This window comes from Frankliniella occidentalis, unplaced genomic scaffold (assembly GCF_000697945.3).
Source record: "Frankliniella occidentalis isolate FOCC.00 unplaced genomic scaffold, Focc_3.1 Scaffold549, whole genome shotgun sequence".
NCBI classification, from domain to species: domain Eukaryota; kingdom Metazoa; phylum Arthropoda; class Insecta; order Thysanoptera; family Thripidae; genus Frankliniella; species Frankliniella occidentalis.
Window position 1 is genome coordinate 36,895 of NW_026267665.1, and position 15,710 is coordinate 52,604.

The 15,710-nt window shown below is 43.2% G+C and overlaps 1 protein-coding gene across 1 annotated transcript; it reads left to right on the forward strand.

The window, feature by feature from the left end:
- Positions 1-5,481: 5,481 nt before the first annotated feature.
- Positions 5,482-15,100, forward strand: LOC113214614 (teneurin-m; the record flags this gene model as incomplete). The annotated part of the gene is given in 13 exon segments (XM_052275240.1): positions 5,482-5,698; positions 5,783-5,974; positions 6,228-6,256; positions 6,258-8,928; positions 9,012-9,294; positions 9,371-9,542; positions 10,261-10,518; positions 10,594-11,221; positions 11,317-11,584; positions 11,678-11,838; positions 11,927-12,202; positions 12,296-12,444; positions 12,529-15,100. Coding segments are annotated over 13 exon segments (5,623 nt in total), but the record flags the coding sequence as incomplete, so codon positions are not given.
- Positions 15,101-15,710: the final 610 nt, after the last annotated feature.

Genomic DNA, 15,710 nt, shown 5'->3' on the forward strand with positions numbered 1-15,710 from the left:
TTGCTCAGAGGCAAAATATACATCAACCCGTTCATTTCATTTCGAGGCGCGAGAGAGACGGATAGAGAGAGAGAGAGAGAGAGGGGGGGGGGGGGAATAAGGGGAAAGGGACGCGAGTGGAGGGGAGGTGAGCCATATAGCGCGATGGTGACTCGATTATCCTATCGCTGGGCCGCATTTTTTCCGAATAGCAGTAGTTGTGCCCCTAAAGGCGCGCAGCCTATGCTTATCTCCCTCATAATTCCCCGTGCCGCGTCTCAAGAACAACCCTCACTTTATCAACATGCCCCCCCTCTTCCCTTCTCACCACCAGCTTCGCACTTTCCTCCCCTCGCCCTCTCCGCTCACACCTCTCGCGTACGTCCAAGCCCACGTACCAGTGGACATCCTACGCAGAGCTGTGTACGACCGGCGTCGAGGCACCCGTCCGCACCTCCCACACTCCTTGGAAGAAGTGCAACGGGTACTGAACAGCCCCCAGTTTGGGCACCTGGCGCGGTCGCAACCAAGTCCTGTTCCAGGGGCTGGTTGGTCCCGTTGGCTGAGTATTGCTTACATCAAGTATCAGAATGTAATGTCAACATCTCTGGTGTCTTATAGGAGTTCAAGAAATGAACAGGTCCTATGTGAGGACAACTTATGGGTGGGTTGGTCCGTTGAGCCACAAAAATTACAGAGTACACAGAATTTCAAAGCACCTGGTATGTTACTCACCTTTTAATATCACGGTCCACAGCATCTGTCCAATCTGGTTCATGTGCTCTACGACGGGACCTCCCATGCTCTAGCTCTTCTACGCTGTGAACAGTTTTGAATAAAATCAGGTAATATTTCCAACTAGGATTTTTTAAATCTTTGTTGGGCACACAATAATTTTCCAGCCGAAAATTCGTCACAGTTTTTAAAGGGTGAAGGGTTGTAGCAAAAGTAATTTGAAGCTTTATTACTAGCAAGAGCTTCCCCACACAACAACAATTTTTTATCCAGAAGTAGAAGCGCATATGTGACAGATAACTGAATGTTTTTTTTTTTCTACTTTTAGGTAGTTTGAAATTTTTAGGGCAGCACAACTCCGAAAGATTAGAAAGTAAGTTAGTTAACTCACCATGTTTTAACCTCTTCGCACACAACATGCCACGGATGCCACGCAATGGCCATCTGCACGGGACGCTGGCTCAAGTTGGACTGCGTTGGACCACGGCGACCACGGCTCCGCGCTCCGCAGCTCCGCACTGCACCTGACCGAGGACACTAAGACGTGGCGCCCCGCTAGGCTTTTGTGTCTCGGCCCTTTGTTGGAAGAAGTAGCAAAGTGGGGCATGCCCGTAGAGCCACCCACGCGCCCACTACTACGATCGTCTCATGAACAAATCCAAACTATTCCGGGAATTCTACTACGAGCGTACTCACCAGATAAGAGTTGACTGCCCTTCTAACGCCCCTCAGATCGCGTAGTACTACACGCCCACCGGTTACCGAGGGGCTTACCGTGACCGCCCCACGGCAGTGATAGTCACATCATGCGTCGATCCGGATTAACGAAACGAGTCGCCACCCACGCTGATGCGAGAAATGAATGAATGGGTTCAATTCTGCAATCAGGCTGAAGCATGTAATCCGGCAGGACGTAAGGCCCATATTTTCCGTGTTTCGTGTCTTCTGGCCCACTCTCCGCCTAGCCCGACATCCGATCGAGACATGACGAGACGCAACGATAGAAAGGGTTATGGGGAATTGGGACTTACTCCCCTCGCTCAATGACGCCAGCGCTGGCCGAGACCGGGGCCCGCGCGGCCGGGCCGGCGGGCAGCGAGTGTCGCAAAGAAGGCGCTGTCCCTCCGGCAGTTTTCATCGGAGGTGCAATTTAAACGCACCCTCAGGAAGGGCATAAGTTTGTGATTCTGCACGCGGCTGCAAAACGTTTGTACGATCAAAACTGACTCGGCGAGCCGCTGCCAAACAACCATTGCTCGTCGCCTCTCCCTCGCAGCCGCCGCCCGCTAAGTCCACCAGGGTGTCCCGTGCGTGTTTGCGCTCGCCGCGCTCGGTCAGGTTTAATCGGAGGCAAAATCTTAAAATACCTCTAGAACGTAGAAAGCTGGGTGATTACGATGGACGAAGTTGCGAGAGTATTGAATCAAAATTGACGGAGCATGATGACCGCAAAAACGCCTTGCACTGGCTCGCGTGGTCCCTGACTTTCCGACCCATACATTCTGACCACCGTATGCCGTTATTGATATTTTCAGAACGTATTGAATGAGAACAAGTTTGCACGAAATAGTGTAAATGTCAGCAAAGTATTTCTTCTCATATGGTTTCTAAGCCGAAATAAACTTAATACCAGGTGTACCTGGCGCAAAATTAAGCCGTTAATAAATTGTATACTGTTGGTATTATATCACTCTCTCCTCTACTTTGCCTTTGCTGCAGGTCGCCGACGACGACCCCGAGCGCGCGCTCCACACGGTGCCCAGCTGCCTCGCGGTTCACGACAGCAAGATCGCCGGGGCGGGGGCGGGCCTGCGGGCGTCTGGGCCAAGGAAGTCATCCCCCGACGGACCCGCTTCGGCCCCTACGAGGGGGACGTCACCAGGACGAAGGACACGGGCACGGGCTACGGCTGTTCGTAATATGAAGCAGAAGTTGTTTGTAATATGGCTGCTCCAGATCCTATGTACTTACAAACTCGATTCTACGTAATATGTCGGCTGTTGTTCGTAAGGAACTAACAGTGTTCGTCTCTCTCTGTCGCACACACTCGCACGTTGTGTAGCGCTCGCAGCCCTCTCGGGGTCGCCCTGGCTACGGGGCCGGAAAGTTAAACAAGTGGAGGACAAACTTGGCGGCGGCGGCGGCGGAGGAAAGGAAGAGGAAGAGGAAGATCGCGGCGCGGCGAGGCGCTGCGGATGCGGAGGCAGCGCTGCAGGCAACAGGTCTGTGAGGCCGCGGGGCCCAAGCGCGGGGCCGGCCCGGCCGCGCCCAGACCGCCCAGACTCGGGCCGGGGTCGGTCGCGGCCTCGCGGAGCAAGCTGGCGGCAGGCCTCGCTAAATTTTAATGAGCGTGTATCGTGTGGGTAATGGAGGCGCCCCCACACACAACATACCACTTGGACGGACGCATTGAGCACGCGGTCCTGGCCGCGGGGTCCACCCGAGATGTACTTCGCTTTAAAAAATCAGTGTACAGTGCACCAGTACACCGTAAAAAAAAATCATGAAGAAAATCAGAAAAATTCCAGAAAAATCTTGAAAAAATCAGAAAAAAAATCAGAAAAAATCAAGACTAAATTGGAAAAAATCAGAAACATTAGGAAAAGTAAAAAAAGAAAAAGAAAAATTGGTATTTGCTTAAATTTGTAGTGAAATACACCTCGGGTGCACCGAGCAGATAGCCTCTCCTCGTATCTGAAGTCGGGGCGTCGCAAGGGCCACAGTGCGCACGCAAGACTGTAATTATTGTTCCGCTCGCTTTGCGTGTGCTGATCCCTCAACGCCCTTCTACCCCACCCACTCTCACTGATACTCTTGCCGGCACAGTATATCTCAGTTAGTCTCAGCCTGACCATTGCCCTCCCTCGCGGCGCAAGCCCTCCTCCGCCTCCCTCACCGCGCGCCCTCCGCCCTGCTACACCCCTCAGCCGGCAGTGCAACCCGTCAACCCGTCTCTCTTTTATCTTTTGTTCGCGACGCGTTAGAGAGTTGGAGTTCGGCGAGGAGAAAATAATTGGCAAACTCTTAAGCGGCGGCGGCGGCGGTGGCGCGGGAGTGGGATGCAAAGGAAAGGTGTGACTCCCCTCTCTCTGCTGGCTTTTTGCAGCGCCGCCCCCCGACAGGCCGAACTCTCACTCGGCACTGAAATGTTGAAATGTTTCGCGCGAAACAAATCAAAATCACTTCTCTGTCTGATGACTCGGCGGCGGCTGGTGGGTGCCGGCGGGGGGAGCGGTCCGCCCGTGACGAACTTCCCCTGGGCTCCCCTCCTCTTGGACCCTTCCCTCACTATTGCTCCGGGGGAATTTGATTACCCAGCTTTGGTGCTTTGTAAGTTTACGACCTGTGCGGAGCCTGCAGCGGCAGCGGCAGCAGACTGCTGCACCGGGTCTGGCGGAGGGGCTCAAGAGCCGTGCGGTGCGGGCGGCGGCGGGCAGCCCCAAGCCCAGCGCCTCCCCTTGTAGTACGGCTACGGCTCCGCCCGGCCCCGGCCCGGCTCGCAGCGACATTGACGCCCTGCACAAGGGACCGGCGGTGGCGGCGGGCGTCGTCCTCCACCTCACAACAAAAGCAAAGTGCTGCTGCCGGCGGCAGGCGACACATCGGTGGGCGGCGACGGCGGCGGCGGTGGTGGCTCTCCGCCTCGACGGAGAAAAACAACACCCTCTAGTCCGTCTCTGTGGCGCGGCCGGCGCGGCTCCTACACAGTGTCTCCAGTCTCCCCTCCCACGACACCGTTCACCGTTCGCCCGTAGCAGATTAAACGACGTTTTCTTTTCACACCGCGGCGTCGTGGCGGCGCCGTCACGCGGATGTGGCACGTGAGAGGGGCGGGGAGAGGCGGGCTGGAGGTGCGAATATGAAATTGTCCCGCAGCAATCGACTTCGCGCTCTCAATAGGAAGTATGTTTACCGAACCTGTTGGACAGCGTCGGTCGTGTACGAACGATAATGTGAGCCCAGCAGCCGGTTCATTGACCAGGGAGGGAGTGTTGTATTGCCACCCCCTCTGCTCCGTCTCTCATTCCCGGTTTTCGCGGCAAAGCGATTTTTCCGTTGATCGGCCGGCGTACGCGACGTGAAGGACATTTATCCCGGCCAGACCAGACGCGACACGGTTGTGTTTGTCCTGTTTGATACCCTTTACTTCTGGTGCTTTTTCTTGGTTTCTCTTAGTTCTTCATTTTCTGTTTCCTGTAAGTTCACATGAGTGGACAGCAGTTTATTTCCTCCTTGATCACAGTAGATTAAGTTATACTTCATCAATTTGGTAACGTGGTGACAACCTACTATGAACAGAAAAACCTTGCAATTTTGCTGTTACCCGATCTGAAGTAACAGATATCTTTCAAGGGAAATATCTTACTTACGAGGCAAACAATCAAAATTAGTTGCCAGTATATCATTTTGCCTTTTCCCCAAATTTTACAGTTCTTAACACTAAGAACTCTTGTTGAAAATTTTTGTCAACATAGGCACTGCAATATCTCATTACTTGTCTTTACTCAAAGTATAAAATAAATCTATGCTTATCATGCAAATGAAAAGTACTAAAATATCTATGGATTTTGTGTTGCTACTCTGGTGTTCTGGTGTTAAGTAATATAGTTACAGAAGTTAAGAAGGTTCCATTTTTTGTAGAGCTATGATGCAATTTAGTTCCTGATGCAAATACATAATTTTAGCAGTTGATATTATAATTTCCTCAAAATACTCTCATTATTGTTTCTTTTGTTACTGTTTCTAATAATTCTTCATTTTCTGTAGCCGTTCTGCTGTTGTCCGAGGCCGAGTAGTTACCTCTATGGGAATGGGTATGATGGGGGTCAGAGTTGGTACAACAAATATCAATGATGGATACACCATGACCCGTGAAGATGGATGGTTTGACCTACTCCTTAATGGGGGTGGTGCTGTCACTCTGAAATTTGGCCGCTCCCCTTTCCCAGCTGTTCAATATGTTGTAAATGTGCCTTGGAACGAGGTAACTATTATTATTGTGCTGAGAACCTAGAATTATTATATACTAAATGTGTCACATATTATCCTTTTTTCTCAATTTCCTCAGGTTGTGGTCATTGACACTGTTATAATGGAAGTGGGAGATGACAGATCTGCGATTTTAGCCTCAGCCTCACCACCATCTCAAGCCTGTCAAGCGCATGACTATGATGTGATGAAACCTGTTGTTTTGGCAACATGGAAACATGGATTTCAGGGTGCTTGCCCTGACAAAAGTGCCATACTTGTTGAATCTCAGGTGCGTTTAGTCCACAGACATTTGTTTAGATTTGCTCGTCTGCTCCCATCAATATCAGAGCTCAGAACAACAAATGCACTTTTGTTATGTTCCTCCCTTAGCCTCTATCTATAGTAGTATAGCATTTCATATCATGGAATTGTTATTGCTTTAATACTTTTTTATACTTACTCATTCATTGTACCATTATTTTTATTTATATTCATTTTTAGTTGAATGAAATTTAATTTTCTTATTCTTTCTTTAATTTTAGGTGGTTCAAGAAAGTATTCAGATCCCTGGTAAGCCTGAATTTGGTATACCATAGTTCTCGTTCTCCTGGATATTTGTCAACAATTCAATTACAACTTACACCTGAAGGTGTACCAGCAGCACTCAAGCTGATTCACTTACGCATCACAATTGAAGGAATCCTTTTTGAGAAAGTTTTTGAAGCTGACCCAGTCATCAAATTCACCTATGCTTGGAATCGACTTAATGTCTATCGGCAGCGTGTCTATGGTGTTACGACAGCAGTTGTGAAAGTAGGCTATGAGTACAGCAATTGTTCAGATATCATTTGGGATATCCAGACAACTAAATTGAGTGGCCATGACATGAGTATATCAGAAGTTGGTGGTTGGAATCTGGATATACACCACAGGTATAATTTCCACGAAGGAATTTTGCAGAAGGGTGATGGAACAAATCTTTATCTAAAACAAAGACCGCATATCATCAGAACAATTTTGGGTGATGGACATCAGCGATCTGTTGAATGCCCTGAGTGTGAAGTCGAATCACCAGCTGGGAGTCAGAGGCTACTGGCTCCAGTTGCACTTGCTGCTGCACCTGATGGTTCCTTATTTGTTGGGGATTTTAACTTAGTACGTCGAATTTTAGTTGATGGCACTGTAAGAACAGTTGTCAGACTAAATGCAACAAGAGTTGCCTATCGATATCATCTCTCCCTTAGTCCTCTGGATAATACGTTATACATATCTGATCCTGAAGCTCACCAAATTATTCGAGTAAGAAATGTTGATGATTATTCTGATCCAGATCATAATTGGGAACCAGCTGTTGGTTCGGGGGAGAGATGCCTCCCTGGTGATGAAGCACACTGTGGTGATGGAGCTCTAGCACGTGATGCCAAGCTTGCTTATCCTAAAGGGGTAGCAGTAGCTGCAGATAACGTATTATACTTTGCTGATGGCACAAATATTCGGATGGTTGACCGTGATGGCATTGTCACCACTGTTATCGGTAACAACATGCACAAGAGCCATTGGAAGTCAGTGCCCTGTGAGGGTACTCTGAGAGTTGAAGAGGTGCACTTGCGGTGGCCTACAGATCTTGCTATCAATCCTTTAGACAACTCTCTACATATTATTGATGATCATGTTATTTTGAAATTAACAAGTGACGGTAGAGTTAAAGTTGCAGCTGGTCGTCCCATTTTGTGCACTGGCCCTCCAGCTACACACGATTCAGAATTAGCAACGCATGCAGCATTAGTAATGCCCCAGTCCATTGCTTTTGGACCTTCAGGTGATCTATATGTTGCAGAAAGCGACTCTCAAAGAATTAACAGAGTCAGGGTCATTGGTACTGATGGTAAAATAAGTCATTTTGCCGGAGCAGAATCGAAATGTAATTGTTTAGACCGAGGATGTGACTGTTTTGAGGAAGACCACTACCTTGCAGCTACAGCAAAGTTCAATACTATTTCATCAATTACTGCCACACCTGATGGTGTTGTTCACATTGCAGACCAAGCAAATTACAGAATACGTTCTGTTACTGCTAGCATTCCTGAAGCAAGCCCAACCCGCGAGTATGAAATCTATCAACCAGAGACTCAAGAAGTATATGTCTTCAATAGATTTGGACAACACATTGCTACCAAGAACCTGCTGACTGGCGAAATATTGTACCTTTTTACTTACAATGTCAACACCAGTAATGGTAAATTAAGTACTGTTACTGATGCCCAAGCCAACAAAGTTTTTCTTCTGCGAGATTATTCTACTCAAGTCAATTCTATTGAAAATACCAAAGGTCAAAAGTGCCGTCTTCGAATGTCACGCATGCGCCTCCTTGCAGAGCTCTCTACACCTGACAACTATAATGTCAGTCTTGATTATCATGGACCAACAGGGTTACTGAAATCCAAACTCGATAGCACTGGACGAAGCTATGTTTATAGTTATGATGAATTTGGAAGACTTACTTCTGCTGTCACTCCAACTGGCCGCATTGTTGGTCTGGAATTTGATTTAAGTCAAAAGGGTGCAATGGTTCGTGTGAAACAGGATGGAAGAAGACCTGAATCTCTGCTAATTAAAGGATCATCAGTGGTCACAAAGCTTGGAGAAGCACGACAGAAGACAGTGTTACTTGCTGATGGTAGTGTTGCAACAACTGCACCTTGGGGGCACACTATTAGTACAGATACTGTACCTTATAATGTCCTCTCAGACATAGATCCAATGCTTGGTGAGAGTTATCCTGTGCCTGCAAAGCAGAGAACTGAGGTTGGTGGAGATTTGGCTAACAGTTTCGAGTGGCGTTATTTCCGTGGTCAAAGCATGCAAGGCCAAACCAACACTAAAACCAAAGCAATTACAAAAGTTGTGGGTCCTGTTGGACGAAAACTTAGAGTGAATGGGGAGAACATTCTTGCTCTAGAGTATGATAAGGACTCCAATTCAGTGGCAGTTTTCATGGATGACAGGGTTGAACTAATAAATATTACCTATGACCGAACTGCTCGTCCTATCAAGTGGGGTCCTAGAAATGGCATTTTCTCTGGTGTGGAGCTGGAGTACGATCGCTTTTCTCGTCTTACAAGCTGGAAGTGGGGTGAATTGAGTGAAACATATGGCTTTGACAGAGCTGGTCGTCTCAATGAAATCCGTTATGCTGATGGCTCATCACTGCAGTATGCCTTTAAGGACCAGTTCAGTAGTTTGGTAGGTATTACTCTGTAAATTTTGTTCTCTTTTTGGTTGCAAGTCACTGAAATTGGTCAATAATTTTTAATTTTTATTTTCAGCCCCTAAAGGTGACAACACCAAGAGGATCAGACTATCTATTACAATATGATGAAGCAGGTGCCTTGCAATCTCTTACCACTCCAAGAGGACATATTCATGCATTCAGCCTGCAAACTTCCCTTGGATTTTTCAAATATCAGTATTACTCCCCTGTTAATAGACATCCGTTTGAAATTCTTTATAATGATGATGGACAAATTATTGCGAAGGTATACCCTCATCAATCTGGAAGGGTTGCCTATGTTTATGATCAAACTGGCAAATTAGATACTGTCCTTGCTGGTATGTGTGAAACAGTTTGAGATATCTCAATTATAGTGTGTGGCATTTGTCTAATATCTCATTTTTCTGTGACCAGGTATGTCTTCAATACACTACAGCTACCAGGAAAATACTAATGTTCTTAAATACATTGACATTATAGAGCCACATTTTGAACTGAAACATGAATTAAAATATCATGGAGGGCTCTTAAAGAATGAGAAGTTACAATTTGGTAGCAAGAGTGGTTTAGACAACACTCATTACAGGTGATTGATTCTTTTCATCTCTGTAAAGAAATTATGTCTTAGTTGCCTGCTTCACCTGTCCATTCTGGAGAAAGTTGGTGTTTGATTTTTGAACAGTATTTATTGGGGGAATGAATTTAGTGTTTTGAGTTTAGAGGGATGAATAAGGGGTCATCCAGAAAGTACATCCGGCTTTTCTAAGATTACTTGAGTTAATTTACAAGAGATGGCGCCTGCGAGACTCGAGGTAGGCAGTCCCGTTGTGCACACATGCTCGACAGACAATATGTTGCCTACCCAGCAGGCGCTCTGCGAGCTTGCACACGCTGGACTCTGGACTTAGCAATTTCTTACAGCGTAATGACGTATGTACGTACTTTATGGATGATCCCAAAGTGTTTCAATGAGCTGATAAAGCAGCTAAGATGCAGTGGGGTGCTCATTGTGACTGTGTCAGGTGAGGTAGGTAATTTTGTCTGGGATTAATTAGAGCAATATTTTGGATTACACTTTTAAAAGAAACAGAAAACGTAAAAATTATTTATAAATATTTATTTATAAGCAAATTTCCTATCTAATTAGAAAGATAAGTCATGGTTAGGTAATGGTCTTGCGTGCTCCCTGGGTGGGTTGCATATCCTCTTGTGAGCATGCGTCGCGTTATACTGACGGTTGGAGTGGACCTCCTTATTCTGCGTGGTTCTTATTTCTGTAATATTATTCATATTTTCCTTTACAGATATCAATATGATGGAAATGCACGCCTCTCAGCTGTTGATGTGGACATCAACAGTAAACAGCTACCTCAAATACGTCTTAAACATAATCAAAATTTGGGCATGCTGGAAAGCATAAGTGATCTTCGTATATTCCGAAATATGTTTAATAAGTCTGTCATGCAAGATAATGCCAAACAATTTCTTACTATAATTGATTATGATAGTCATGGTCGTATAAAGTCTGTTCTCATCAACATAAAGGCTTTTGATGTGTTCAGGTACAGTGAGCTCAAGAATCATACCAAAACCATTGAATGACTTTTCAGTGTATAATCTAATACTTTTTTTAACAGGCTTGAGTTAGAGTATGACAAGAGGAATCGTATCAAGACCCAACAGTTCTTGATTGGGAGAACATCATCTATGGATCGTATAACTTATAATGCAGATGGACATGTAATGGAAGTTGTTGGAAGTGGTGCTAATAATTGGAAATTTGTGTATGATGAAAATGGAAATGTGATAGGGGCTATAGACCAAGGTCACAAACAGTCACTTGGATATGATTTGGGTGACCGTGTTGTACAAGTTGGTGATGTGGAACTCATAAATTATGACTCAAGAGGTTTTGTTATAAGACGAGGAGAACAAAAATATAGGTATAATCCAAGAGGACAGCTGACACATGCCTTTGAGCAAGATAAATTTTCGTCCTGGTATTCTTATGATGATAGGGGAAGAATGATTTCATGGAGAGATTCGCAGGATAATATAACTCAACTCCTGTATGCTTATCCTCACACACCTGACCTTGTGTCACACGTGCATTTCCCCAAAACAGGAAGAACTTTCCGCCTCCTCTATGATGACAGAAAGTTCCTCATCGCTGTTGAAACATCAGAACAAAGGTTCTACGTTGCATGTGACCAAAATGGCTCACCACTAGCTCTCTTTGATATAAATGGAAACATCATTAAAGAGGTGGGTATATCGAGTTTTAATAATTTTATTAGAGTGAATTTTGCATTTTCCCATCTATAATTTAAGTATTACTAAATATTTTTACTTTCACTCAGATCCGGCGAACTCCGTTTGGCAAAGTGCAAATGGACTCAAACCCTGACTTCTATTTGCCTGTTGATTTCCATGGTGGCCTGCTTGACCCCCATACCCAATTAATTTACATAAATGGGCGTCTTTATGACCCAAGTATTGGCCAGTGGATGACGCCTGCTTGGGAAGAATTAGCAAGCCAACTAACTGCCCCTACTGATGTATTCATCTACAGATTCCATAACAATGACCCCATAAATCCTCCTCAGAAGAGAGTTAACTACATGACAGGTAAGTTTGGAAGACCTTATTTCTCATAGAAAATCTTCTTCTAAATATGATGGGTACATAGAATTAATAAACTTTTCTCTTTCTATTTTCTAGATCTGCAAAGTTGGCTCAACTTATTCGGATATGATATAAATAGTATGCTTGGATCATTGTATACAAGCAGTGCAGTTTATCATCCAGTTGCTTCTGTAAGGAACACACAGCTTGCACCTGAGTTTGCTGTTATGTCTGGCTTGCAGTGTTTGGTGGATAAGGTTTGTATAGTGTTCAGAATGTACAATGGTGGCAGCTGCTTTCCAAAGCACTACAACAGTCTCTGCTAATATTGGTCTTACATTTTAGGTGTCACAAAAGTTCTCAGAATTAGGATTTGTTCCTGAACCTCTTTTGAAAATGGAAAGTCGAACAAGGAACTTACTGCCAAGAGTTGCCTATCGAAGAGCTATCTTTGGTGAGGGTGTTCTTATTTCAAGAGGCCCCAGTGGACGTGCACTCGTCAGTGTAGTGGACAATGTAAATGGTGTACTTCAAGATGTTGTTACATCAGTTTTCAACAACTCCCACTTTCTGGATATTCACTTCAGTCTACATGACCAGGATGTCTTTTATTTTGTAAAAGTAAGTCATGTTTGTGATTTGATTTTTCATTTGGATTATAAGAGAAAACATGTACTAAGTAACTGTTATTATTTTAATTTTACCAATTTCTAGGACAACCCTTTGAAAATTCGTGATGATATGGAGGAACTGAGGCGGTTGGGTGCTATGTTTAACGTGTCAACTCATGAAACTGCTGATCATGGTCAAAGCGGAACAAAGGAGTTAAGATTGCACAATCCAGATGCTGCAGTATTCATTCGGTATGGCATTAAAAATTATCTGCTCAAAAATAAAAGAATTGATGAATTTTTTAACATAATACTACAATCTTGACTTTATTTCAGCTATGGAACTGATCCAGATGTAGAGCGGCAGAGAATTCTTAAGCACGCACACAAACGGGCTGTTGAACAAGCATGGAAGTTGGAGAAAGCAATTGTATCTGCTGGATTCCGCGGACGTGGTGATTGGTCTCCAGAAGAAAGAGAAGAACTTATATCAAATGGTGTTGTTGGTGGATGGGAAGGTGTGGAATTGCACACTCTACATCGATATCCTCAACTGGCGGATGATCCAGGGAATGTTGCATTCCGAAGAGATGCTAATAGAAAACGCCGGAAGAGTGGAAATGGGAAACATCGTATCCATCGACATGACTCATGATTCCGTTCCATGTCTAAATTTTGTTCAAAGACTGATCTGTATCTTTAAACGCATGCAGTCAACTCTTGCTAAGTGTTGGCAGTAATTCCCCCATGCATTGGTTGCCAAGTGAGAAGACTATCATATAAATTCCATCAAGACTGAGTATAAATATATATATATTGTATATTATGAAATATATATATATATACATTTAATGGTATCAATAAATTGCACATAACTAAGCCACTTTTGTAAAAATTAAATGTTTCTTTTTGCTTTGTTTAGTTTTGAATCACTTCTTTGCAATATGAAAATTCTTCAACTTGAACTTCTCCAATAAGTCTGGCCTATTTTTGTTGAGTGGAGGAAAATTTGGAGCAGGATTTTAACAAGAGTAAGTTAACAACAGTACATTGTATTCGAAAAAAATAATTAAATTTAATGTTCCACACTAGTCATAATTATTTAAGATTCAGTGTAGGTGTTAAGAGGCAGAAAAACCTGAAACAATTTTAGGTAAAACATCTTCAGTGCTACACTAAAATAATCAGTACTGCCACGGTCTACATACCTAGTGTGAAGATTGAATGCTAGTCACACTAACCACTACTTTTGATTTATTTTATATTAATATGAATTTATAGAAATAATATATTTTTTTGTAAAACTATTGAAAATTGTTTGTTCTAAGGCCAAATCAAGATGTATAATTCTGTTCCTGTACAAGAAGCAGTTATCTTTTTATGTGTAAAATAAGGTGCCATGTGTATCCATTCGTAATTTCTCCCTAAGAGGAATTAAAGTGTACCATATCACTACAGCAATGTATTTGGGAAAAAAAGGTTGCTGTCGGCATATTTATTGAACACGCTAAACAATCCAAGTTAGGTAGATGAGCTGCCAGGTCCTTTATAATCATTATAGAGCTGCATCTCCTGCTACATTTGTTGTTCATCATTCATAGATTTTTGAAGCAGTTCTGCATAAGTATGAAAAACAAAGAAATGTATGATAAAGTGACAGGGTAGATGTGATTCTTTTTTACTGAACAGTGCTGATATTATGTGACCCAGTTGTAAGTCTTATGCATTCGTGTCTCAAGTCTTGAGAAAGTCATCACTACAAGAGCTGTACATATGGAAGTTATAAAGTTCATAACTACGTATAACACAGTATTGTAGTCTGTTATCATTTGTGTTGCCTGATTACTGTTAATATTTTAATGATTTTTTGTGCATGATTTTTGCTGTAAATAGTGTACATATTAAAGATAAGCTAAAACTCTTTTATATTATGAATCCATGTTACCAATCCTACAAAAATAGGGTATGTTGTGGAGAATGTTCATTGTAATTTAGATAAGTGTGCAAGATTTTAACTTTTATATACCCTGTGATGTAGTTGCTTTTTGTTTTAGGGCTTCATTGTTCTACTTTTAATTTGTTTATATATTTTTTCTCTTGTTAGTTACACATGATCTAGTGTATTTATACAAAAATGACTGTACATGAAATTAGGTATTTAAAAAAAAATAGTGGTAAAACATACAATGCAGGTTTCAAATAAAGACGGATCTTACCTAGAACTAAATTTACCTATTTGTACCCCATGTGTTCCTTCAGTAAAAAGAGAAATTTGTTTTACCATGGTTTTACTTCACTCTGTTTTTTGTTTTGTAGAACAGTTTATGATCTAGTTAGGTACCTCTGTTAATGAGCTTTTTGAATTCTTCTGTGTTTACTTTCTTTCATCATGCATTTTTGTTTAGGAAGACTAAATGATAAATCTTGTAGTCATCAGAATTGTTCTTTTTGTAACAATTTGAAAAAAAAATGCTTGTTTATTTTGAATTTACTGTTTCAGTGAACCAGAGCAAAACAGTGATATTTTTGCAGAAGGATATCGTGTGAGTTGAGGTACCGCAGAAAGCAATACTTAAAAGTAGTTATATTAAGTAAATTCTTTACGTGCAATTACTCCGAGAAAGGCCTTGTGTAAAAGAGCTCTGGGCCATCCTTTCTTAGAACTGGCTAATGTAGCATACATTTTGTGGACAGTGTCTTTTTTGAATGACTCACAAGTGAAAAAGGCCCTTTGAAGTAGAATTTCTCTTTATAAAGAAAAAGGAGTACCTAATGATTTACTGTGTATAGACAACTAGTGTAGTAAAAAATTGTGCTATGCCATCCCTAGCACTATGTGTTTGTAAATGCTGTTATCGGAATTACTTGGATGCCTATTAAAAAATAGATCCAGTCATTTAAAATAGAATCTGTTTTATTTCAAACATGTCCTATCTTCACCAAGCACCAAGGTCCTTACATACTTAGTACCACAGTGGATATGTGGTATCGTACAAGTGTACGTGTACTCTAATGCTAAACGGGTTGATCACGAGTAGATTAAGTGGATTAAAAATATTAAACACAACATAACGCACAATTCATCATGAGCTAAAAAGAAGAGTGGCTGCTGCGCAAGCGCTCTTCGGCGAGGCTGGGCAGGCCTCCGTCTCCACACAGCTGCATGGCGGGCTGGCCTACCCAGTGCGTCGCAGGCGCTACCATTCCACATCGCTCTAAGTAGCCATAGCCCACCCAAAGCTGTTCAGAGGCTCCTTCTCATTTTATCAATTTCTTTCGATTTCCTTCTAATGAATTGAGCGGACTGATTGTGTGATTAATTTGTCATTTATTTGCAATACTCCTGCAAATAAGCGCTATGCCAAATTAATTTTTGGCAATCTCCCTGGAAAAATGCCAGGTTTTGGTATAATTGATAGAGCCAAACTTTGACGTTATTCTTCCTAAGGTTACGTGAGATACGTGCAAGCAAGTGGGGAGTCAGGACAGCTCATGGCAATAACCCCCCCCCCCCCCCC